General features: G+C 34.7%; 1 protein-coding gene across 11 annotated transcripts in view; it reads left to right on the top strand.

The window, feature by feature from the left end:
* Positions 1 to 2099: 2099 nt before the first annotated feature.
* Positions 2100 to 27835, top strand: part of LOC126965384 (dachshund homolog 2) — a 235616-nt gene continuing 209880 nt past the window's right edge. For 8 of the 11 annotated variants that reach the window (XM_050808958.1, XM_050808959.1, XM_050808957.1 and 5 more), the window contains exon 1: positions 2100 to 2693. In XM_050808958.1, coding sequence (XP_050664915.1) covers positions 2122 to 2693 — 572 coding nt within the window. In that variant the 5' untranslated portion in view covers positions 2100 to 2121. Of the gene's footprint in view, positions 2704 to 27835 lie in introns of all 11 variants that reach the window. The other 3 variants (XM_050808952.1, XM_050808950.1, XM_050808954.1) reach the window with 2 other exon arrangements.

Genomic DNA, 27835 nt, shown 5'->3' with positions numbered 1-27835 from the left:
TTCATCATATAAATGATTGTACCTACCGGGATTCGAACCCGGGACCTCTAGCTCAGTAGACAGGGTCACTAACCACTGGGGTCGTCGAAATAAATGTTAATTGAACTGAATTTGTATCTATTATTTATAAATAGGTATCAATGTTAGGTAGGTACAATCTTATTTTTTTTTATTCGGAAAACTTACAGTTTACACTAATACAGTCTTTATTTATATATATATTAAAAAGAGCGATTATCGTAATACAGTAAAGAAAAAATCAGTAACTTAGAAGTAAAATACAACAATTAATTAATCTATTCAAGGAAATACTTAATTAGTACAAATACTAAAGAACATAAAATAATATTAATAGTCAGAACATTGGGTGATATTATAGTTATTTCAAACTTATTTCAAATTTACTAAGCCAATATTTCGAAAGTAATGATAGTAAGTATTTATATTTAGGTGAAAATCTGAGCATAAAATCAAATCTTTGTCATTCCTAATCTTAATTACGTTTAGAAATTTACGTTTTGAAAATCGCTTAAGTCTGTAGAAATCAAACACCACTTTAAAACACTCAAGTATAATCCGCATGGCACAACAAATTTATAAAAAATTACCAGAGCATGTGAGAAACTGGCCTAAAAGGGAATTTAAACATAAACTTAAGATATATTTAGCGCATAAATGTTATTATAAGATCAGTGAATTTTTAATAGAAAATGACTTTGATGCCTTGAAGTAACATTGACAAATAAGTATTTAGTAACTGCGTATTTTGAACGTAATTTTTAATTTAACTATGACATTTATAATAATTTTTCTTAACAATGGTATGGTCGCTCTTATTTTTAACTTTTTGATGCAATCAATTTAATTTAACTTTATTTCATGATGTAATCAATTTTGTTTTATGATAATTACTAGCTGACCCGGCAAACGTTGTTTTGCCATATAAAGTATAATTCACGCGATAGTTTTATAAGTAATAAAATATTGCCTATATTATAGCCTGTACATCATTTTGTTCTATTGTCAATAGTTTTTGCAGCGCACGCAAAAATAGGTTTTCGATTTTACACCTTGTGTTACAAAATAGCAATTTTATTACGGATCCCTAATTTTGAAAAAAACAAACATAGCCTATAGCTTTCCTCGATAAATGGACTACCCAACACTGAAATAATCATTCAAATCGGACCAGTAGTACCAGAGATTAGCGCGTTCAAACAAACAAACAAACAAACAAACAAACACTGCAGCTTTATATATTAATTAGTATAGAGTATAGATTATGATTTGATTATAATATCTACTTATATGTCAAATATTTGTATGCTCAGTAACGGGCACGACTTGGAGAGCTAAAATGTATTTAAATAATGTATCTATAATGTATTACTCTAGTCAACAAATAAAGAACTTACTTACTTACTAAAGTTGTTTGTAATATTGTTATTCATTTTGTACAAACTTGACTGAGCCCTATAATATAATTTCATTATTAAAATTCAAAAGTTATGATCGAAGGCTGAAGCCGTCAAAAGTTTGATAACCTCCGGTGACCATGACCTCAATCTGCGACCGATACTGTGCCGGTGCCAACACTAGGCACCTACAGCGATCGAACAGGCCTCACTACCTTCATGAACGAGGCTTACCTGCCTAAAATTAAACTTTACTCAATCTAAAATAACTTAAGTTAAATTGTTTTGATTTAATTTTAAATGTTTTATATTCAATGGCTTATATTAGTTAGTAGAGACGGTTTCATTTAATTGTAAGAATGTTTATGTATCAGATTCGAGTCGGGATCTCAGTACAGTCGCATACTATTGATTGGAGTGACATTGTTATCAAAACACCCCCGGCCGCGCGACCGACTCGTTCGCCACCCAAAAGAAACAGAAGCGTTTCTTCACGCGCTCGCAAAGCAACGGAAAAAAGGGCGGAGACAGCGCCGCGACTCGGGCGACCAATCGCGTCGCGCCCGCAGTTGCGGACGACCAATCACGCGCGAGGGATCGGGCGGGCGCACGCACGCGGCCGCGCCCTCGATTCCCTCACACTTTTTATTTATTGTTGCGCGAAACACCGCGCGCGACGGGTGTGTGATGCGCGTTTAGACGTCCGATGAAAATGGAGTCCGCCGTGGACTCAGCGTCGACCGCGAGTGAGGTGAGCGGCTCCTCCGGGGGCTCGCCGAGAGTGAAGGGCGCTTCGCCCCCGCGCGGCCACAGCCCGCCGCAGCTGATGGCGCCGCGGCTGCCGCTGCCGCCGCCGGGCCTGGGGCTGCTGGGCTCGCTCCAGATGATGCACCACTCGCCGCTGGAGCTGATGGCGGCCGCGCACCACCACGGGCCGCCGCGCTACGGCAGTCCGCCGCCCATCTCCACCTCCGACCCCTCGGCCAACGAGTGCAAGCTGGTCGACTACCGGGGCCAGAAGGTCGCCGCCTTCATCATCCAGGGCGACACCATGCTGTGCCTGCCGCAGGCCTTCGAACTGTTCCTCAAGCACCTGGTGGGCGGGCTGCACACAGTGTATACCAAGCTCAAAAGACTGGACATAGTGCCGCTGGTGTGTAACGTGGAGCAGGTCAGGATCCTGCGGGGCCTGGGAGCCATCCAGCCCGGAGTCAACCGCTGCAAGCTGCTCTCCTGCAAGGACTTCGACGTGCTCTACCGTGACTGCACCACCGCAAGGTACGTCTCTCTCACTCTATTCCTAATTCGACCACCTTTAATCAAATGTTTTAGTTTCCTCCATTATTTAAGTTTACTTTTTTTTTCTTTCAACAAATCGTCTCGTCATCTAATTTGAAACTTACATAAATTTCATTTAAAATAATTGCTATTCAACTTAAACATTAATAACTTTTTGTGAGACCTTTACAGACCTAATAAGTTAGCAAAGAAATCTGTATCATTTTACATATTTTAGTTACAATCTATTAAATTTTAATTTCGCTTAATTAAAGTAAATTAAAAGTTGTAAGTTTAAAAATATCAGCGATTAATGAAGGTACTTAACACAACTAAGTTTCCCGCGGAGCATCTCAGCGCCAAGGGTCGCGCGCGGCATTAAATTTTCAAATTTTAATACGCACCAAATATTTCCACAGGGTTAATATTAAAACGGGCTGTGAGGACGGAAGGGTTAAAATCTCTGTTAATTAGCGGCCGCCGTATACATTTTTAAATAGTAATTTTTACAAACGCTAAAGTTAGATTAAAAAATGTTGTTATGTTAGCCGACGCGCCAGCCCCGATAGGCCTATATACGAGTTATATCTTGCTGGAATGTCATTTTAAAATGTAATGTTTTTATAACACTCTATTAGGGAATTCAAAATGCTGTTTGGTGCTTTTTGGGAACTTAAATTTTTAATGAAACAAAGGTTTTATGAAGCCTACACATATTATTAAGTATTTATATTTTATTTCACAATGTAGTGATACTCAAATAAGAAATTACGATAAAACAAATTAATACTTAGAGTTTTTGTTAAATTTAATGATTTTTATACAAATCCAAGGAATTATTGGTAATTGTATTATTGGAAATGTAAAATATTGGTGTGAATTAATGAATTAAAAGAAAATCGGTTTTATTTTGTGTGTGAAAAAAGTGTGTAGCGCTAACAAGCACATTTTCACAATAGTATTGATTGATTAGTTAATTTTGTTTTAATTTGCGTGTAAAATATTTATTAACATGTTTTTATTCACGCGCCAATGCCGTTCTACGATTTCCCGTTTGTCGGACGTTTCTTATACATCAAACATTATAAATTATTAATATTGGAATCTTTACACTTTTTTAGTTAACTCAATTATTATTGCAAATGCCAGACTAATTGTTCACACTGTGAAATGGTAACTGAATTACAAGTGTAGAAAGGTTGTATTAAAACAAAATGCAGTTTTAAATTTATCTTTATAGGTTAATTTTTGAATTTACTCGTGTAATGAAAAGAAGGTTTTAGTCTTATCTTTTGCATTTAAAATACTAAACTTTATCAAAATACCTATACTTAATTAAGTAAGATAATAGTTTACTACAGACTTAAACCACTTAATTAATTAATACTCAAAGTAGGTATTAAATAATATTTGTGAAATGTAGATGTTGGTACAAATTCATGCTTATTTTAATTGGATTTGTCGTTTAATTAAAAAGTAAGTATTTATTAACATAAAGCAACTTAATAGCATCAATATCTTAATTAATACTGTGAATATATTTAAAAATTGTTCACACTGCGAAATGGTAATTGAATTACAAGTGTAAAAAGGTTTCCTTCCAAGTTGTATTAAGATAAAATACAGATTTAAATTTATTTGTAAGTTGCCATTTGTTTTTTTTTTATTTCTAGTGCAATGAACAAAGTTGCAATAATTTTATTTGTTAGTTATACTAATAATATACAATATTATCTTTATATACAACTTAAATATGTAAGAATATTTCTGTAATGGCATAGCTTTCGACTAGTAAAAAAAGAAGGACTCCGCGCCGTGATATTAGCAAGTGAAGCACCTTTATGCTAGTGTGTGTGCGATTACGGGGGATACCAGTTACACAATTTTTTCTCCCTTAAATAATCATATATCCACAAATACTTTTATAGTATTGTTTTTACACTTTTTCACAACGCACGACGGCATTTTAAAATATTTTATTGCGACGCAAACTGATCTGTCGCAGACGATAGCAAATCTCATAATGGCGGCTGATAGTAGAGTCCTTTTTTTTTCTCGTCCGTGAGCTTAAAATAAGCATTGAGATACCTATCGAATTGGCTGTAATATATCTGAAAACGTAAAATTAAAGTAGTTTAAAAAAACACGCTTTGGTTGAAAAGATAATGGTTGAAATTTAAAATGTGAAAAATGGAATAATTTTATCAAATTTATGTATTGTCACCGATTCTCGATAAATTTACGAAGTTTGTACGAAATCTGGCCGTTTAAAGGGGTTCATAAGTCATAACCGCGCCCAAATAAGTCTTTTACAAACAAATATAGATACAAGTGAAGCTAATAAAAATTGTGTAATAAAACGAAATCATTATTTACTTAGTAAGGAATTATTAACTTAAGAAACAGCTTATAACTAACTAAATCAATTTATAATGTGTAAGAAATGTAAAAAAGTGTAGTGTAAATGTATCAAATTAAGCTGTAGGTCCAAATTATTCATAGGTACTTGTATAGATATTTTATTTGCATTTGACACATTTTATTTGAAAGTATTTAGTAACACTAGGCAACTATAAAGCAAATATATCTTAATTAATACGTTAAATATTTAAGCCTAGATAAGTAGGTAGATATGTAAACTATCATAACTTCACATATAAAACCTCTTCTATAGATGTAAATTATAGCAAAATGCTAACTCCAATTACAAAATTTAAAATAAGAATCAATATGAAAGATAAAAAATGGCGGCGATAGTAAAGAGCGCCCCGTCAGAATAATTCGTATTGACATGTTTCCACTATTACGATTCCAATGATTCGATTCACAAAGAAATAAAGATTAGCCAACCTTTTAATATCTTCGTGTGTGGAATTTTGGAATATTTTCATTTGAGACGTCCAATGAATATGGGTTTTTTTTTATTTAGCTTAATTATTAGTTGACTGAAGATTAAAACGCGTGTAATTGTAACTGTGTTTTTAAATTAGATTTTTGCGTAAAATTTACATAATTTATTTTTATTTTAGTTAACCCGACGTTTCAAGACCTTTAAAGCCAGATTTCGTTTTCAGGGGGACTGCAGATGAAATGAGTCAAAGATAGTATTTGTCATAGTCATTGTGAAGTTTAGCGCCATTTATTGCCTCGGTGCCTGTACCACCTGTATTTATAGAGGGTTTTTGGTATAATTTACTGATAGTATCCTCTTCCTTTTTGGTATGTGTAGTTGTGGGTTTTAATTTAGAGACTTATTGTATCCCAGGTGTTAGATAATTTTACACCGCCTTCTCCGTTTTTTCAATTTCAATGGCATCAAAAAAACACACAATTAAAATATGTGTTTCTTAAATACGATATCAAAACTTATCATTTTGATTTATAAATATATCAATAGAAAGATTAATTTTTTAGGTATATCATTATTTGCTACTACTTTACTATAAGTATTTCTTTAGATTTCATTTTTTAAGTTTGTAAAATAATTAATAATAATATGTAGTTGTTGTACTACCAGTTGTAGTGAAACAGTGTTTCCTTGAACTATTGTAAAGCCGTTTTACCAACCACAACCATAGGATAGATATGTATATAAATAAAAAAGTGACTCCTCAATCTCAATATTAGGTAACACAGGTAGGTGATCACTCAACATAAGTTGCTACGAGTACATTTGCCCTCTAATTCTAAAAAAAAACCTCATAATATACATCAAACTGAAATTATATATTATAATTCAATTGATCAATCAGCCCACACTAATTGGGAATTAAAACAAGACAATTATAACGAGACTGTTAGATTTAATTCCAAACTTCAAATGCATATGGGCTGTAGTAATCCTCTGGTAGGAAATGCGATATTTTTAAGAGCGTCGCCCGCATAACAACGTTTATAATAGGTGGACGTTCCTTTTCACGCTTCAATAATTGCTCGACAGCAGATAAACGAGAACAGATCATGTTACTACCGTTGAACGGAACTCCTGTGAGCTCTCCTTGTGAATCCTGACTTCAATATAACTCTTTCAATGGTTTTATTACGAGAATCTCTTTAGGAAATCAAGTGACGTTAGTTATTTTGTTAGCTTGTGATAAAGAAAGAAAGATAGGTATAAATATTGCGTTGTAAGAGGCGGGACTGCCTAAGTAAAAATTGAAATAATATTAGATTTGAATTAAGTTTGAAATAGTAATTACAATATGGCGACGAAGTATAATCCGGCTAAGTTTGAAAGCGATTAGTTGCTTATAGCGTAGTGGATTTCGGCTATCTCCGTTTTTACAAGATTATAGCTGTCATCTGTCAATCTATCAATCACTGCACGTTTCATACTATCCCTTTTTGTTTTTTTTTTATCGAGTTTTGCTAGGCTGGCCTCTGTTACTAAAGTCAAAAAACAAATTATGTTGCTATCATTTGAGCTAATTTATAATTTCAAGTATGATGAAATAAATAATGGAATAGTTTTAAAAGCAGGTGTAACTGAATGAAAATTTATAAATAAAAATTATTACAAATAAATTATCATTAAATTAAATTGAATAAGCCTAGTATATTTCAAATAGCTTAAGTGATAAATTATACATAAACATAAGCCAAGTATATTTTTCTATGTAATTAAAAAATATCACGAAATAAAATTACTTTTGTAATTCATTCTGTTGTTACACAGCCATTGTGTCCTTCATAGTTTATTTATAGAATAAAATGATTAATTTTACTTTTATTATTCGTGTTATTTATATCTTAACATAAACGACTTACCAGTGGGAGGGTCCTTTGCACAGGATGCCGGCTAGATTATGGGTACCACAACGGCACCTATTTCTGCCGTAAAGCAGTAATGCGTAAGCATTACTGTGTTTCGGTCTGTAGGGCACGGTAGCTAGTGAAATTACTGGGTAATTGAGACTTAACATCTTATGTCTCAAGGTGACGATCGCAGCTGTAGTGCTACTCAGAATTTTTGGGGTTTTTCAAAAATCGTAAGCACTGCATTGTAATAGGCAGGGCGTATGAATTACCAGCAGCGGAACATCCCGCTCGTCTCGTCCCTTATTTTCATAAAAAAGCCATTTAAAAAAAACGAAATTAATGGTTTGATAGTAGCCCTCTAGATTCTTAGCTTCAACTTTTTACGAAGGTTAATTAGCTTCATTAATTACTTAATGAATCGAATTAACGCGTTAAATTAAACACTTCCTCACAAAATGATCAGGTACGATTGTCATTTTGTGTATTATAACGATTAGAGTCGCGTCTCTATCATTACGTATTAAGGTAAGGTTCCGTTCATTGTTTCTGCGACTCACAAAGAGCGGGGGCCCAATTACAAAGGTCATCAACACGACTTTTTATGGAATTTTCTGTTTTACGACTCATTTGATGGTCCGCCTTCAAACAGAGTGATATTTTGTAAATAAACAGAGTACTGAAATAACTGCGTCATTACCTTTGTAGAACCGGTGCGACGGCACTACGGTAACAATTTTTTTTGTTTGTTTCAATCTGACTAACGGAAGGATTTCTAACGGCCGTTCCCAATATTCAGTCTATCTCCGGTTGTGGTCGACTTGAGATAAAAAATCGTAACTATCGTTGACTTTACTGTCCCAATAAACTTATCGACGGTAACTCATCTTATCCGTACACGCTGTCTGTCAATGGCACGACGTATAGCTTACCAGGGATAGAAGTTTGTATGGAAATTGCAACATTGCGATAAGAATGACTTATGGGGTATATTGGGACAGCTTCAGATTATTGACAGCTAATTACTGACAGTAGTAGGTAGTAATTTATCTCTATCTGTACATAGTATATTGTGAACGGCTGTAACTGAATTAAAAGATTATTTTTTATAAGTATTTGTTTTGTAGGTGGAATGGATGTCCAACCTTCATTATGAAGTTATTTTGGCAATAAACCTAACGGGGTTTTCTTTTGTAATCGAGTATATTTAAAAATGATTTAAATAATTTTCTTTTATTGTATTTTGCGTTGTGCTAATCGTCTCTGTATTCATGAAATTGAAATATTTGTTTATTCCGTTTCATTTCATCCTTTTGCATGAAACAGGCAAAGGCTAGTACATCATACAGCCTCGTCAATTTATTATGGAATGAAAAAGCTAATTTGCTTAATCAATTCAAACGCTAACGAATTAAATTTAATTTTTACAACGTCTGAAAATAGCACCAAGAAATACTGACTTGCTTATTTTTAGTATTTGTGTTTTAATTTTAAAAATAAATGAACAACTTGCCAGTTCCAATGCTTTTGTTATTTAATTCCTGGCCACCATAATATAATATTTTACGGTGGTGTAGTTAAAATAATAAAATATATATCTATCAAGTTGGTCGAAACGACACTGAGTGTAGAAAATTAACTGGGTTCTGTAGTTTTAGAGTTTATTCCGAACAAACAATGTGACGCAAGACTTTAGGAGATATCCATCCTGTATTATCTATATTAATAAATCCTATTATTTCCTTCAACAGTATATCGCATCAAAGTATAACTATACTGCGAAAACTGAACTTATCGGAATAATACTCATACCATAACATGCAGCGTGTTTTTATACGTAGAACCTATATTTTAAAACATAGAAATACTTACCCAAATATTCACAATACAAATAATTCAGCCAATGTCATTTCCTTACATGTGACAATGCATGCAATGAGCGGGCGCGTGGTACTTAATAAGATGTATAACCATCCTAATTGCATATCAGATCGTCTTAGGACGCTTCGTTCTAGCATATGTCTGTAAGTGTTATGAATGATGCAGGGAGAGGCTGGCACTGATCCAAGTCGTGGTTACTCATTGAAATATTAAACCAAGATACCAGGCAAATGTCTCAAGCACGTGCTCAGAGATACTGCCTCCAGATAATATAGTTGTATAGTCTGTAGAATAAGTTGTATAGTCTGTGGAAACTACAACAATTTTGTTTAAATTTATCATCATCAAGTTGTTAGACGGTATTTGTTTATGATAAGAAGCAAAGAGGATGTAAATACTTCGTAATAAGAGGCGAGACTGCCTTAGTAAAAATTGAAATTTAGTTTAGTATGAAACGTGCAGTCATTTGACATGAATTTGAAATAGTAGTAATTACAGTATGGCGATTGTAGACGAAGTATAATCCGGCTAAGTTTGAAAGTGGACAGTTGCTTTAAAAGTAGTGGATTTCGGCTATCTCCGTTTTTTACAAAATTATAGCTGTCAATAGATCAATGACTGCATGTTTTATACAAAAGCGTGAATCGCTTGTTTCTTACGGCCGTTCTCAATATTCAGTCTATATTTTACTTGAGATAAAAATCGACTTTTCAGTCCCAATAAACTTATCGACTGTAACTCACCTTATTCGTACGCGCTGTCTGTCAATGGGACGACGTATAGCTTACCAGCGATAGAAGTTTGTATGGAAATTTCAATTCACGCGTCCCAATATAAGGCGATAAGAATGACTTATCGGGTATATTGGGACAGCTTCAGATTATTGACTGTTAATTAATGACAGTAGAAGGTAGTAATTTATCTCTATATGTAGATAGTATATTTGGAACGGCCGTTAGAGAGTTTCGCTAGACTGATAAGAAGTTTCTAGATGATCAAGATGTTTCACAAAAGTACGTGTTACGGCCTGCCTATTAAATCGCTATGGAATTTTGGATTCTTGATTGTATTTTAAATTCTTGATTGGCTCCAAAATTCTGCGAGAACTTTGAGGCATAAAATGGTGCATCTGTGTTTCACAGTAGCTTCCTTTTTAGTGTGGACTACTTCAATGTTTGCCTGTCAAAATTTTACTCAACTGTGAAAAGAAAACGTGCAATCGAAACCGAGAGTATTCTAGATGTGCTTTATTTTTTAATCAGACACGCTTTATTACGTGTACAAACTGATTCTGAATTGAGACCGAATTTGGCGAAAGCAACGTTTAACACTGTCAATGAATACTATCGTATAAAAGCGTGCTATTTCATTTTATTTCTTTGAAACTCATCACGCCGTAGAGAGAGTTGTCAATTGTCATAGTGTTTTTTTTTCGTTTGTTCTAATCTAGACAAAGAGAATGGTATAGTTCACTCTTTAGAAAGATACAAAACACTTGTCAATATCTTCTTTCTGTAGGTTTTGTATTTAGAAAAAGGGAATGCGGATTTGCGTTAAAGAAGATAAACAAACACTCTTAGTTATATACGCGCAAATGGGTGGTAGATTCTAAATTTGTTTAATAGTATTTATGTTGATGAAAAAATTTTGAATTTGAATATGACTAGCGCCAAAAATACACTTATTGGCCTCCTTTTAATTTATATTGCTCGCATTGCTGGATAGGGAAACACTGTTAAAACTTATATTGACATCGACTGAATGAATGAATGAATGAAAATTCTATATTGCACTAAAAATAAAGTTAAAATTTGTTCATATAAGAGTTATGGTATTTATTAGGCGATTATATTATTTATTAAAATTAGACTTGCATTATTAATCTTAGCTATACTATCTTTATTATATATAAGAGCGGCTTAAATCGCCTGAACCCAGGGTTTTTTAATAAATTACAAAAAATTATAGTATTTAGTTGGAAACATAATAGTATGTAAACACCAATTTGTGTCACTTCCTTTCAAATAATCTGTATTAGTTATGTGAATGAATACTGTTATTAGAATATGATGTCAAACTAATTCTATAACAGCTGTCTATAGAAATATAAACAGGTCATGTCAAATTAGATTACAACAGCGAACGAAGAGAAAGGAAAGCGCAATTTCCTCAAAAGCAGTTAAGCGACAAACTGTTCCACAATGGGAATATCATGGAGGCAATTTATTAGAATAGATCAACAAGTTGCTGGGGAAACGTACCCGAAACGGAAAGAATGTTGGCAACTGGCAACCCCACGAAACGAAGCGATCTCGGGCAATATCAGCCGGAACGCACGCCGACATTCGTAATCCATATTCGAATTCGAAAAACGAACGCACACAAATGACATGAGGGAATCCCTCCTGCTAGACGGAATTAACACGGGTCTATTTCCGTTTCGCGTACTATTCAAATGCCATTTCACTCGCACTCGACGCTGGAGCGTATCGCCGTCTCTTTCTCATTCGTGTCATTCATGGTTCAATTTGAATGAATTCGAGACTCGCTTCCTCCTCACAATTGTTACAATACACGTTGCTTCGTGCGACCTTTCCTGAGCTGTGAAGAAAGCAAATTAATTATTGATTATTATGTAGAGCGTCGACAAACAAAGAGCATTCAATTAAAGTTCTCTTCCGCGCTAGTTACTGAACTGTTGATAGAAACTATCGCATAGCGTGAAGCTTCGTGGTAGCCGTTTGTAACATCACATAATTGTAGCCCACTGTATTGAGACTTCGCTCTAATCACGTTTAATTATAGGTGGTTTGGAGGAATCATTGGAGTTTATCATGAGATGAACTGTTACATATTACTCAAGTAAGACCATTGAATACGTAATAATGGATTGATTGGATGACAGCTGTCATTTTCTTTATTTGAATTCCCGCGGCATTAAATGGAACTGATTAAGTATTATTTTGTTAAGTGTGCCAGTTTATAAAAAAAGTTAAAATTATCACTTATTTAAGGGTGAAAAGTAGGTGTACATAAGTATATACACAAACATATTTAAGAGAAATTTTAAGGAAGTCAAAATCTGTAGACACCAAAGAGGAGTTATTTATTATAATCACGAGGTTAGCAACATTTCTTCGCATGACTGCAGCGCCGCTTCTGCCATACGTCTTACGGGGAATGGAGTCTAGAGTGTAACCAATGAACTGAAGAGAATTTCAACAAAGTATATCGTACAGTTATTGATTAAAATCAATGGTGTACATCTCTGATAGTTCTTGACATACATGGGTTTTGGCATTATTGCAGACTCACAGAAAACTATATTATATTTACTAATAACTCTTTTACTGCGTCAAAATAGAAATGATAATGCTGAAGATGTATGTATGTTCCTAATGTATTTTATAGCTTTTAATAAAATGTTTTTTTTTAAGACATATACTTTCATTCCTCTATATTAATACCAAAATACAGAAATGATGTCAATTAAAAGGTTTAATTTTAAAATTTATGGATTAAATAACAGTTGCAATTATAAAGGAGACTCATATCCGAACAATAGGAGGCGGAAATGTAATTGTAGCGAGGTTTTGCAAGTTGCCACTCAACTCTGTGAGAAAATCTTATCTTTTGACCGTAAAATTATTAATTGCCAATGCTTGCCTTGTTAGAACACGCTAGAAATAGTTAACGATGGTTGCTATGTAAGTACAAATGCAGATTTATGTTTGTTTCTGCAGCTGGCAACTTCGATGACTTATTCATTATTAATTAAAATGGTCTGCAACCTTTAATACACACAAAAACAAGATGGATTAATTCATATTTAAAGTCAGGGAAGCTTCGTAGGACCTTATAACGTGGAGATCTGATGAAAACTCGATTTTCAATTTGGGTGAAACCAATAACTTCCCGAATTTTCGAAAATTTTCAATTTTATTAGCGGGAAGTTAATAACAAAATTTTGATTAATAGTACATTCTTGGATTAGCGCGAGTGTCACACATTTAAATAAAATACCTTTTAAAGGATTAAAACTAATGTAAAACACAGTTACACGAGTTTTAATCCTTTAAAAAGTATTTTAATTGAATGATTGATTCAATTCGCTTATTATAATATTATGTTAGTTTACTTACAGTTTTTATACAAACGTATAAAAGGTCATAGATTACAGTTACCATGTATATATTTTGTTATAGTTTAGTATTAAAAAATTGTTTCTCCGTTAGTCTGTTCGATAAAGCTTATCTTTAAAAATGCAGCACTGATTCAACGGAAATTTTACTGGCCTATAGCTCGTGCTTAAGGAGTTAAGGAAGTTTAGAAATTGAAGCTTCATGCCGAAAGCCTCATTACCTTATGACGACATCTATGCGGACAAAGGCACGGGCGGCGATCTTAAAATACTAAACTAACATAAAAGTGAACTACCTCAAGCAATAAAAAGAAATAATTATCACAAGGGCTACTTGAGATGAGCTAAAAATCTCGTTAAAAGTTGATATACGGTGCAATAAAAACCAATAAAAGAATTGCAACAGTTTATAAGAGGAATCGATAAAATGTAAAAGAATATCAAATCTGTGGACTGCCAGTTGAAACATAGTAAACTGCATTTTACAGCCTCAATGTTGGTTCGCTTTGGATTTTTTGCAATGCGAACCCTGTTACATTGTATAATGGCGTAATTAGAAATTTATTTCTAGTATAAAAACATATGTAATTAAAATACGTGGTAATGAGATTATAAGTTGGTAATACATATGTTATTTGAGAGCATTAAACAACAATATATTACTTACCTATAAGACAAGTGAATGCCGAATTGGTTGGCACCCTGTTATAAAAAAAAATTAAAAGCCTACATGAACTTACAAAAGTACTGCTGAAAATAAGCTAGTTTGACTTAATATGTTGTCTAAAACAATCGATCATAAATTATTCGTTGAATGATTCAAAATGCTATTATTTTTTCAAGCAGACACCTTCACACGACACGCCGCAAGTTAGAATATCATCCCCACCATCTGGAAGTGTGGCGGTCCCACACAGTGCGGTTTTCAAGGAGCTTTCATCCCTGTACTACAAAACTGTGGAATGAGCTTCCTTGTGCGGTGTTTCCGGGACGATACGACATGGGTACCTTCAAAAAAAGCGCGTACTGCTTCCTTAAAGGCCGGCAACGCTCCTGTGATTCCTCTGGTGTTGCAAGAGAATGTGGGCGGCGGTGATCACTTAACACGAGGTGACCCGTACACTCGTTTGTTCTCCTATGCCTTATTGAGATATATATATTACTATTGTAAAACTGATCAGTCTGTGCCTCGTACAATATCATAAGAAAGCTATAACTTTTACAATAAAGTTCTTACAATATTTGAACGTAGAGAAGGTACAGACAAAGTAAAAACCAGCCGTGTGTGCGATCAACAATATTAACGATCGATATAAATTTATTTTTATCCTGACAAGAGACACATTTAATATAATTATAGTCGCCCGATGTGGAATAACTTTGTTTCTAATTTTACGACCAACTCGACCCTTGGCGCGTACTATTACCTACCTGGTAGGTTATAATGTGTTTTTTCGCCCTTAGCATTATCATTACTTTCTCGGTTACATTTTAATGCTATCAATGAAATTGCTATGCATAAAATATTGATGATAATATTTACTACATGTTTCAGTTTTTATGCAACTTAGTATGTTACTTTGATAAGTAACTTGTTTGATAATCAATATTTTCGTATGTGTAAAATCAATACGGTCCAGATGCACAAAAATGGGGCACAGGAATCGATTTGCCCCACATTTCGGCTGTCTAGCGGCCGCGAGGGTAACGCTCGCGATAAGGGATAGTGCCCCCCTACAGAGGCGGGGGTACACCCCGACCCCCCTCTATAATATTTACCGCCCAGGGCAATACTTACGCCCCTCAGTATTTACGGGTTAGAGAAAAACAAGGGTACTCGAGCTTCGGAAGGTGCAACGTAGATTTTAATCCTTTCTGATGTTTTATGATTGATGACGGATTTTGGCGTTCGCTATTCTGATGTTGATTGATTCTGTGTGATTGAACAACGCCGGTTCGAATGTCGGTCGTGTGTGATACTTGAATGTAGCGATTATTTCGCGAATACAAACAGATTATAACGTCAGCCGGAGCACAAATATGTAGAGCAGCCGCGGCACAATTAAGACAGCGAAACGTGGTGGCGCATATGAAACAAGATCGTGATAATGCAAAAAATCTTCAACGTGCGTTTTTTTTTTTGAGAAATTGTGGCGAGACGGTCCGCACATTTGCCTGATGATAAGTGATATGCGCTGTCTTACTTACTTATTGATATGAAGCTGGAAAAAGGCATCCCTCAAAGATCTCCACGACAATCGATCCTGCGCTGCCCTCATTCAACCATACCGGCGATCTTGACCAGATCATCGGTCCAACTTGTGGGGCTTACTTCCAGTACGTGGTCGCCATTCGAAGACTTTACTGCCTCAGCGGCCAACTGTCCTTGGAGCTACATATATGCCCGATCAACTGCCACTTCAGTTTTCCAACCATCAAGACTGTGTCGGTGATGGATCTCCTCATTCCTGATTTGATCTCACAGGAAAACTCTGAGCATAGTTTTCACCTTTCACCTCTGAGCGACCTAAGCTTTCTCATAATTCACATCTGGCTAGATTATGGATACCACAACGGCGTCTATTTGTTTTGCCTACTGTGTTTCGGACTGAAGGACGCCGTAGGTAGGGAAATTGTTGGGCAAATGAGACTTGACATCTTATGTAGCAAGGAGACGAGCGCAGTTGTAGTGCCGCTCAGAATTGTTGGGTTTTTCAATAATCTAGAGCGGAACTCCATTGTAATGGACAGGGCGTATAAATTACCATCAGCTGAACGTCCTGCTCGTCTCGTCCCTTATTTTTATAAAAAAAATACTACTTTACTATACTCATATACAAAATAAACCTTATTCAGTATGAAGCTAGCTCGGCATAAGAAATCAAATAGAGTCACATACAGCTTATTTCACCATTAAAAAAATACTTTAAAATTAAAAATCCTGCTTCAGTATTTAGCAAATATGTTATTTTTTTTAAAAAAAACTTATTACATACTTCATGGAACTAATTTTTTTTGTAGATTTATAAAATAAAACAATTTTCGTTTAATGTCTTATAGAGTCCTATTAAATCTCCGTCCAGTTATTTCACCAGCTCTGGTGCCTTCCAATCCACACACAAATAGTTTCTCACCAAAACGAACACACCAAATAATAAAACAATTGTTACATGCCACATCCACTTATTGATGTATCAATTTTATAAAGCCGCTAGCGCCATCTGCCAATCAACGCCGAAGTAAAAAAGTTAATTAGTCTGCTTTCAAATACAGGCCCGTTGGTTGAGAGACATGCTTTTAGAATAGTGACCTTGTTGCGTGTGTGATTAAGTTAAGGTTATATCTTTGTCGGATTGGTTTAGTCATCACTGTAATGTGGTGATGACGAGTGATGTCGATCAACATATTGACGCGTGCTCGCTATCATAGTACTATCACGGCCAAATGGCTAATAATTATTTTCATCGTTACGAAACAGCTGATCGGTCTATTTTTAAACTTTACTTTAGCCACCGCCTGCAACTTTATAAGGCGCAAATTCGGCCTCACATGGGGTACTGTTCTCACCTCTGGGCGGGTGCTCCCCAGTACCACCTTCTTCCATTTGACCGCATACAACGAAGAGCGGCTCGAATCATCGACGATCAAGTCATCTCCGATCGGCTTGATTCTCTAGCATTGCGTAGAGATGTGGGTTCTCTCTGCATCTTCTACGGCATTTATCACGGGGAGTGCTCAGAGGAGCTGTTCGGGTTGATTCCAGCGGCCGAATTCCACCACCGGACATTACGTGCAAAGTACCATCCGCATCACGTAGACGTCTGACATTCCACAACCGCGCGTTTTGTTCGAAATTCCTTGCCTCGCACAGCCAATTTGTGGAATCAACTACCGGCAGCGGTCTTCCCGAACAGATACGACTTAGGGACCTTCAAGTAAAAAGCATACTCCGTTGTTGCGGATGTCCATGGGCGGTTGCCTCACCTCTCCCCATCCCGTGAGCCTCTTGCCCGTTTGCCCCCTCTCATAAAAAAAAAGATAAATACATCTAGATTGAGCGTCTGCTAGAGAACCAATGAAAACATTCCAGTTTTATTCCTTTAGTTGTATGCGTGACAAGGAGCTCAGAGGTTAACAGCTGTCAACCTGAATTTTCTTTGAAGTTTTCACAGTCTGTCAACGTGTATATATTATCTAAGTATACAAATATAATTTGTGTCAAAATTTATTTATCATTAAATTGATCCTGCTATGAATGTATGTTAAAAATTATATTATTTTAAGCGTCGTAAAACGTATATATCTTCGGTCTAATATTGTTTATTTAACATATCTAATAGTAACTATTACACAGTTTTAAAATAATATTTGAATATAAATTTGATAGTATTAAATTTTTCAACCAATGATCATGTTAATTATATAAATTAGTAGCTGACCCATACGTTGTTTTGCCATATAAATTATTTTAGAACTAGAGCGTTTGTTCGACATAGCAACATTATTTTTTGTAAAATAAAAGCATTTTTCTGAAATAAACGTAGCCTAAGTTACTCCTTATTACATCAGCTACCTGCTTATGAAAGTCCCGTCAAAATCGGTCCAGCCATTTCCATAGAGATTAGCCGTAACAAACAGACAGACAGACAGACAAAATTTAAAAAAAAAATTATTTTGGTGTATGTGCCGTATATATATTCAAATATATGTAGTAAAAAACGGTTATTTCAATATTACAAACAGACACTCCAATTTTATGTATATGAATAGATATGTAGATATGTCTATCTGTCTGTAACTGTACTTATTATAACGTCTAATGCTCATCCATAAAATCGTCACGTCAGTTACTTTTGACATACTCTTTGTCTCGATAATTTAATAATGAAATAAATGATAAGTCTAGTCAAAATCTATCTATTCAAACGTGAATGTTTAATTTTAAACAACACTAGCTTTAGCAACACAAGCGCGTGACTTTGTTCACGTAAATTAGATGCATTTTTACTTGTTACTTAGGAACGAGACGAGCAGGACGCTCAGCTGATGGTAATTCATACGTCCTGCCTATTACAATGCAGTGCCACTCAGGATTCTTAAAAAAAACAAAAATTCTGAGCGGCACTACAACTGCGCTCGTCACCTTCAGACATATGATGTTAAGTCTCATTTGGCCAGTGATTTTACTAGCTACGGCGCCCTTCAGACCGAAACACAGTAATGCTTAAACATTGCTGCTTCACGGCAGATATAGGCGCCATTGTGGTGCAAAGGTGCCTCCCACTGGTAAAGAATTTATATGAATGCATGTTTTAATGTAAAACAAGCAAATGAAAACATACCTTTTTTCACTGGTTTGATCCAATACAGCCAAATATTGCTACAGGCTACGCTGAAGGCATTCGTGAAAGTTTTGTGAAAGTCAAGTCAGTAGCGTTTACAAGAGAACAGACATAAGGACAAATGGATATTTTTTTAATTTGCCTTTTTATGATCAGGTACAATCCCTTTATCAACTACTGTCAGTTTTTGGATAAATATGCAATGAACAGACACGTCGACTTTACAGTTTTACTATAGTATAGCACGGATGAGTAAAAAAAGAAGGACTCCGGACCTTACATAACAGTGAAGCACCAAAACAAGCCGGTTAACGAGTAAATACATAGCCCCACGCTCACACACTAATACAAGCCGATCGGCCGCCATTATGAAATTTGCCATCGTCTGTGACAGAACAGTTTTCGTTGAAATAAAATATTTTGAAAAATGCCGTCGTGCGTTGTGAAAAAGTGTAAAAACTATACTATAAAAGTATTTGTGGCCAAATATGATTATTTATGGGAGAAAACATTGTGTAACTAGTGTTCCCCGTAACCGCACACACACTAGCATAAAGGTGCTTGCTAATATCACGGCGCGGAGTCCTTCTTTTTTTACTCGTCCGTGTAGTATAGTTGGCAGTGACGACCCATATAGCCCAGTGGTTAGTGACCCTGCCTACTGAGCTAGAGGTCCCGGGATCGCATCCCGGTAAGTGCAAACATTTATAGTAAGCATAAGGATGTTTGTTTCCGAGGCGTATATAACCATAGTACAGGCTATGCCTAGTTTGGGGTAAGATCATTTATGTATAATAATTTTATTAAAGTAAGTAAGTATAGTATAGAGTATTTAGTCTAAGTTCAAAATTAAGTTTATTGAATCGAAACCGTTTCTTGTTCTTTTAATTGCGGTCATTCGTCGCGCTCTAAACGAAATATGCTAATCATTGAACCACAGTTCTCGTTTACACCTGTTTACATTTTAGGCTACATATTATGAAGGTAGAGTTACTTTCAAATATTTTATCTTTAAATATAAAAAATTTGTGTCACTTTGTTTGTCTGCCATGAACTCCTAAACCGATTTCAAACAATTGAGCACTTTGTGTGTAGTTTGAGCCAACTTGAGTGATAGATTTATGATTTATGAAAAAAAAACTACTTACTAGATCGTTCAAACAAAACAACAAAATACATTTTCGGTCAAAGTTTACATGGTAATGTAAATCATATATTTTTTTACTTTTATCATACTCTTATTTTAGAAGTTACAGTGTTGGACACACACACATATTACCACTTTGGAAGTGTCTCTCACGGAAACTATTCAGTTTAGAAAAAAAAAGATATTAGAAACCTCCACATAATTTTTAACGACCTATCCACACATATAATTTGAAGAAAAAAAATTTGGATTTCAGTTCTTAGTTTGGGGAACCCCCAAAATTATATTTTTGTGTAAATACTTCACAAGGTGGCACTGCCTAGTTGCCTATAAGGTATGCATGCCCCTGTCACATACCATCAGGTCCCTTGGTGGTTAACTCGTCTGTCCTCCTATTCCTAAAAAAAAACCTGTATCTACCAGATGATGAGTGATATAACGATTTGCTTCAAATCTCCAAACATAGATAATCGCTCCACCAAACACTTTATGTACAGATATGTTTGTATCTTTTGTAAAATAATTTAAAATGATATCTAAAGTTTATATTTTTATGGGTAACTTAAGCTTTTTGTGTTTTTTATTATTAATAATTAACTTTTGATAATCTTTTCTTAAGACTTCACTATGTAATAAGCATCGTTAGGAACTAATTTGTATATCTAATATTAATTATTTTTGATAAAAAACTGTAAGATTCTTCATATAAACAAACAAATAAAAAGAAATAATATACATTTAATTGATTCAATTACATATCATTGGAAGCCAAGACCCATTTGAGTCTAAAATTTAATAACTCCATTCGGAATACCATTATAGATATCAAAGAAAGGGTTGGATGTAGGGCCCGACAACACTCGCTGACTCGCACAAATTTTCTATCTGCATATGGTCCCTGATTGATGTAGTCTGTAATTATTTCGACATGTTAATAACACCATCGAAGAAGGCCGCACTTTGTTTCTGATGGCTTAAGACGAATGAAATGAGAAATTCTAAAGGACTATTTAATAGAGCTTATTACTTTCTGATGTTCTGTTGATTAAACTCACGGAAATTGTTAATAAGTTTCGCGAACTTCTTTTGTTTTTGCGATATTCTTAATTACGTTTGCGCTGACACGCGGTGTTTTTATTATGCTGTTTGTAGTGTTGTGATATTCTAAGATGGCTAATTAGATAGTATCTGATATTGTTATTATATACTACTTTTTAAGTACTTGACTGTACGTTTTTGATCTGTTTGCGTTCGCCGTGCCCTCATTTTTTTACTATATTTCTTACTTATGTTCGTTTCTTCCCTACTATCTTTATGCCTTGTGCTTTCCTGGGGCATAAAAATAACGGGGGAGTCCCAGGCCCAAGGGTGTCCTATTAGGCGACTTAGGTATTTACCAGTTGGAGGCTTCTTTGCAAGAAAACGTTGTGGTCTGAAAGAAGATGTTGTGACAAAAATAAAGAAAGGTATGCTGAGATGGTTTGGCAATGTCGAGAGAATGAATGTTCTTCATTCGATTGACGAAAAAAGTGTATAAGGCCAGTGTGAATGAAAGTGTGGATAGAACGAGGGGGACGATTCGAGACCAGGGAGAGATCAGGGACGTCTTAAAAAGGCCAGGTCAAGAGTATCCTAAACCGAAGAGTATGTATGAAAGGAATATGAAAGTGGACGAAGCGAAACAAGTATGTAAGGATCGTAGCAAGTGGAAAGCAGTGGTCTCTGCCTACCCCCACGGGAAAGAGGCGTCATTATATGTTTGTATATATGAGGCTTCTTTGCACAGGATGCCGGCTAGAAGCAGTAATGTGTAAGCATTATTGTATTTCGGTCTGAAGGGCGCCGTAACTAGTAAAATTAGTGAGCAAATGAGACTTAGCATCTTATATCTCAAGTCATACATATATTTCTAATTCTACGTAGAATTGTATAGGTATATATAGGTGACAGTTGTCTTGCAAGGAATTAACACTTAAAACATTTCTGTTACCTTGTTATTAAGATTTCTAAATAACAACATACCAATGCATACTGTAATCTTAATTTCCATAAGTAATACAACAAATCAGGAGTAATACGAAAATTATTAACTAATAATTGTATCGAATAAATTTACGATCGGAATTAAATAAATCGTTAAAGCCCTACCTAAGAATTACATGAATATGAGGGCACTCCCGTGTTGTAGCCACAATTTTCATAATAGCACAGTATCGTGGATTCATATTTACATAAATGGTCGCTACGTACAGATTGTCTTTATGTCTGTTGTGCGTGCGACCCCCGCTCAAACAAATCAGAATATTAACTTAAATAGTAATGGCGGAAAAAAAGCTATTATGCAAATGAATCATTTCGGGGCAAATGTAAACTGACGTAAAATGAACTCGAGACTGAAACATCGAATCGTTTTGAATGTGATTCGAACAATCATTATGTATTCTTGTCTATAATCAACAACAATCAATAAATAGAGTCTTTATAGACTAGGTTTTTATGCAGTGCGTTGTTTTGAAGTTTTTGTAAGAAATCTCTGTTATAAGAGAACATAGCCATAAGTTTGGTGACACACAAATGAAGAAGTATTGCTAGTATTAGTAAAGGTTACTATAACATAAATGACTTTCTTAATGATACCACAGATTGTGAATGGAGCGACCGCCCTCAGGCTTTTAAATAATAAGTTTAATTGTAAAATATTACTTAGTAAACATATTTTTTGATGAAAAAGAAAGCCCGCTGAGTTTGTTGCACCCATTCTTCTCAGGCCTGAGGTCTGAGGCATTCATTTTGAAATGGGTGGTAGTTTTTTTTACTTCCAATAACTGATTTCACATCCTTTTTTGAATAAAAATATTTGAATTTGAATTAGTTTTAAATTCACACCTTTCCGAACTGTAAGGTTATGAAGTACAGAAGCACGTTTTAGCTACACTTTTAGAAACTCTCCCGTTCAAGCCAAATAAGTTAGATCACCACATCATTACGTAACTCCTTATTCTACTCAAATCATTAATACGTCTAGATAGACAATTGAGTGTAGAGTTAACCTCTATTTTGACCAATTCACACACAATAACATAAAGTGTCAAACAAATCGCGAGTGTAATACTTAGCTAGTCACGCACACTAAACTATTAAACCTGGCCTGTTTTTATCGGTTGTCTAACAGTAAAAGTCTCTATCTAGACGTATAAATTATCTAAAGTATTTATTTATTTTGAAACTATTCGGACTTCAACTCACTTTAAGCCCATTTTTAATCTGTGAAGTAATAACGTATAATAACATCTGTTAAAACTCAAATAACATTAATCTCGAGCGCCGAAAATAATGAAATTGGCATATCAATTCAGATTGCAGATATGAATATGTTATAATATACATTATTAGATTTAATAACAAACGGGAAATGTGCCCCGTCAGACTGTTGCACAGACGAATAATAGAGTCTGTTGGAGCGTTTAGAGCACCCTCGGAAATTGAAATAAAAAAGGACCATCCGAGATGTAACGGCGATATGATTTAGCAGTTTTTTACATTGATTCGGTTTTACGTATGTTTTTATTCTAGTGTGAGAATTAATAGGATTCTCGGCAGCTTAACGGAACCGACAAAAAAAGGAATAGGTAATATTGATGTATCTCTACTGCGTTTAATGTAATAGTTTAAATTATTACTGATGTGTCCTTTTAGTAAACAAATAACCATAGATAATTTATACGTCTAGATAGAGTCTCTTACTGTTAGACAAACAATAAAAACAGGCCAGGTTTATTACTTTAGTGTGCGTGACAAGCGACGTCTTACACTCGCGATTTGTATGTCACTTTGTGTTAGTGTGTGTGCATTGCTTAAAAATATTGGTTACCTCTAAACTCAATTTTTTTCGACGTTTGCACAGCTGTCATAATCAATCTAGACGTATAATAAATGATCTAAGGAAATAACAAAAAATAAAATCATTATATGAGTAGGTACATGTTAAGGTAGAAAATAGTAAAAATCAACAAAAAAGGTTTTAAGGAAGGAATTTCCTAAAACTAATTCATTTTAAAGTATGTGTTGCAATACTATTCAAATTCAAATATTTTAATTCAAAGAGGATGTTTTATCACTTATTGAAAGTCAAAAACTACCACCCATTCCAAAAAGTATGCTTGAAAACCTGAGAATAACGGGCGCAACAAACTCAGCGGACAGTCAAGTTTTTACTGCGTAAAAGAGAACCCCAGTTATATTATTTAGCATAATTATGAATAAAATTGTTCGAAAATGACTTGTCAAATCAGCCCTTGATACTTTATAATGAGTCCACTCATAACCTTTGAAAATAAATTCACTTCATTATAGAATTGATTCAATTTTTATATTTTTTACTTTCTCTATTAAATGAATGATATTATTCGAAATTCGAATAGATATTTAAAAAATTTAAACATTCGGACATCGGCTCCCCATTTGTAAGAATGCGATTAATTAAATAAACGTACAGACCCAGAAAGAAATTCGCAACCCTTGTTCCCGCTTTTTATGACGCACATTCCGCGCCATTTTGTTTTAAGGGTGATGTAATTGACTTGTTAATTTTCTTTCAATTTGTGAAAAATGCATCCATATTCATAATTAAATTGTTACACATTTGAGAAATGAATCATCTTTGAATAATTGCCATTTAGATATTTATATTCTAGCAATTTTTTGTAGATAATTTATACGGCTAGATAGAGTCTCGAGCTGTTAGACAACAGGCCATGAATAATATTTTAGTGTGCGTGACAAGCTACGTCTTACACTCGCGATTTGAATCACACTTTGTGTTAGTGTGCGTGGATTGCTCAAAATAGGGGTTACATCTAGTCTTTTTTTTTCGATGTTTTCACAGCTGTCATAGTCTATCTAGATGTATAAATCATAATATTTAAAGTTACGAATTACGGTTACGTAAGATTATGGGTACCACAACGGCGCCATTTTCTGGCGTGAAGCAATAATGTGTAAACATTATTGTGTTTCGGTCTGAAGGGCGCCGTAGCTTGTGAAATTAATGGGCAAACGAGTGACAAATGCTAATGTAGTGCCGCTCAGAGTTTTTGGTTTTGTAAAAATCCTGAGCGTCACTGCATTGTAATGGGCAGGGCGTATCAATAATATTATCAAAAAAAATCCTACATACTTTCAATGCTACTTACTTTCAAGGGAAGCGTCATGCTCATGGCTATACCATAAATGTTTGCATGTGTCGGTGTGTCTGTAACTCGGCTGGCTTACAAAAATAAGCTGTCGTTTCAATAAATCAAATGGCGGCATTACATTATATCAAATAACGGGAAGGAATCTCCTCTCGAGTCTCCCTTAGTCGACTTTGCAGCGTTACATAGCCAAGCGTGACGTCTCAGTGTCATTCACAAAAAGAAGTTTTCACTTCAAAAAATGGACTACGGTGCAATATTAATGAAGTGATCACCAATCAAATGAGTTCTTTAGTCGCCAGCTCTATAATTCACTGTTGAGTTAGAACACGACACTACACTAGTGCAGTGCTCGTATTAATAATTCAACTTAATTAACATTCTTGTTCGAACATAATGACAGCTAGAATCAAATGTCTCTATTGTCATTGAATAGTTTTGTTTCTAGATATTTGAGTGCGGTTCTAGCGATTATGGCGTCGCGTGTAAACATAGCCGTGTTGCATACATACTAAGGTCATTAATACGTATAAACAGACAGCTGTGAAAACGTCAAAAAAAATTGAGGTTGACAGTTAGTCTCTATTTTGAGCAATCAATTCACACTAACACAAATTGACGTCGATTCGTGAGCTTGTCACGCACACTAAAGTAATAAACCTGGCCTATTTTTATCTGTTGTCTAACAGCAAGAGACTCTATCTAGACGTATAAGTTATCTAAGCATACATACATAGAAGTATGTTGAAAATAATTAAAATAGGTTTTTTAAGATTAAAAAGAAAGATATTTACTAAATATAAATTTATTAAAGAGAGGTCATGGTTCGAGTCATGTTCGCATCATTCATAAAATTATGTTTTTAAAATTTTATTTGTGTATTAATCCTAGAAGTGTTTTCACTTTGAAATCATAACAAATTGTTTAAATTTTTCGGGTTTCGTCCGAGAGCTTTTCTAGCTGAGCCAACCGTTCGAGTGACGTATGGTTCGTTTACAAGATTTATCTTGGTATTCCTTCTGGTTGTGGCTCCATCTACAGGATCTACTTTACAGTTGATAACCTGCTCAACCCCAATAATTGCTTATTAAGAAATTTACTTGAGATGTCGCTTGTTCAAATCTAAACAATTTGTTATTTTTAAAGTGATATTCCTCTCTTCTGGGATTAATTATTTATTCTGAGATAATTAATTTGATTACAAATTTAATTTAATATAGTATACATATAATATATTTGTTTTCTTAAACTTCTCTGTGAGTGACCAGGGACCTAGTTGGTAAACAGCTCGAATCGCCCATTTCTCCATTTTAACCAGTGGGACTTGTGAGGCTTCTCTGCACAGGATGTCGGCTAGATTATGGGTACCACAACGGCGCCTATTTCTGCCGTGAAGCAGTAATGTGTATACATTACTGTGTTTCGGTCTGTAGGGCGCCGTAGCTAGTGAAATTACTGGGCAAATGAGACAACAACTTATGTCTCAAGGTGACAAGCGCAATTGTAGTCCCGCTCAGAATTTTTGTGTTTTTCAAGAATCCTGAGCGGCACTGCATTGTAATGGGTAGCGAGTATCAATTACCATCAGCTTAACGTCCTACTCGTCTCGTCCATTATTATCATAAAAAAAATCTTCAGCACAAAGATGGTGTTTATATTAGAAGCATTTACCTCAGAATTTCCACATCACACAGGGACCGACAGGATATCCCCGATGATTTATCAACATATTTTATAACACTTCTCTTATCTCATGTTGTGATTTTAATATCCTTTTATTTGGTACAATATATGGTAGAGTTACTCAATGTTCAGTAAACAAGATTATGTACATCCTGCTACCCTGGTGGCCTAATCTGTACGTGAAGTGTTATCAACTTAGAGGAAAATTTATGAATAGATCCTGTGCTTGTAATTGTCCCTCAGACAAAAACAGCGACATTTAATATGAACTCATTTGGCTTAGGATGAATCTTTAATGAAATTCCCTGCTGTTTTTTTTTATGAAAATAAGGGACGAAACGAGCTGGACGTTCAGTTGATGGTAATTGATATAATTAAGTCTCATTTGCCCAGTAATTTCATTAGCTACGGTGCCTTTCAGACCGAAACACAATAATGTTTACATATTACTGCTTCACAGCAGAAATAGGCGCCGTTGTGGTACCCATAATCTAGCCGGCGTCCTGTGCAAAGGAGCCTCCCACTGGTTGTTTATTATTAGTATGAACAAAATTTTATTATGATATTTAATTGCTTCAACTTAAGAGGTATTTACATACCATTTTTTTAAAGAAAACCCTTGTTAGATATTTGCTTAATTTTAATAATAAGATCATATGTAACAAAGCTTGTGTGCGAACATATGTGTGGGAGTAGAAATCCCAATATCTCGCGCTCTTTCGCACCTATCTCCAGGACAAACCGTCCGGGAGTACAAGTCACACTATTCTGTTAGCTCATCAATAAAATTCAAAATTTCTAAGAAGGATTATTAAAAATAACAAAAGTAATTGAAGTACCAATAATTAAAACTTTAATTATTTTTAGTTTGTCTTTTAGGCATTTTATGTTTTTATAGCATGTTGCTATAATTTTTTTATTTCAATTAAAACTAAAAATTACACTTATCTGATAAAATATTTACATTTATATGTTATTTATGCATAAAAAGTTTTCTATTT

This window comes from Leptidea sinapis, chromosome 7, assembly GCF_905404315.1.
Source record: "Leptidea sinapis chromosome 7, ilLepSina1.1, whole genome shotgun sequence".
In the NCBI taxonomy this organism is placed as follows: domain Eukaryota; kingdom Metazoa; phylum Arthropoda; class Insecta; order Lepidoptera; family Pieridae; genus Leptidea; species Leptidea sinapis.
Note: the sequence above shows the minus strand (reverse complement) of the source record. Positions and strands in the feature narration are given on the sequence as shown.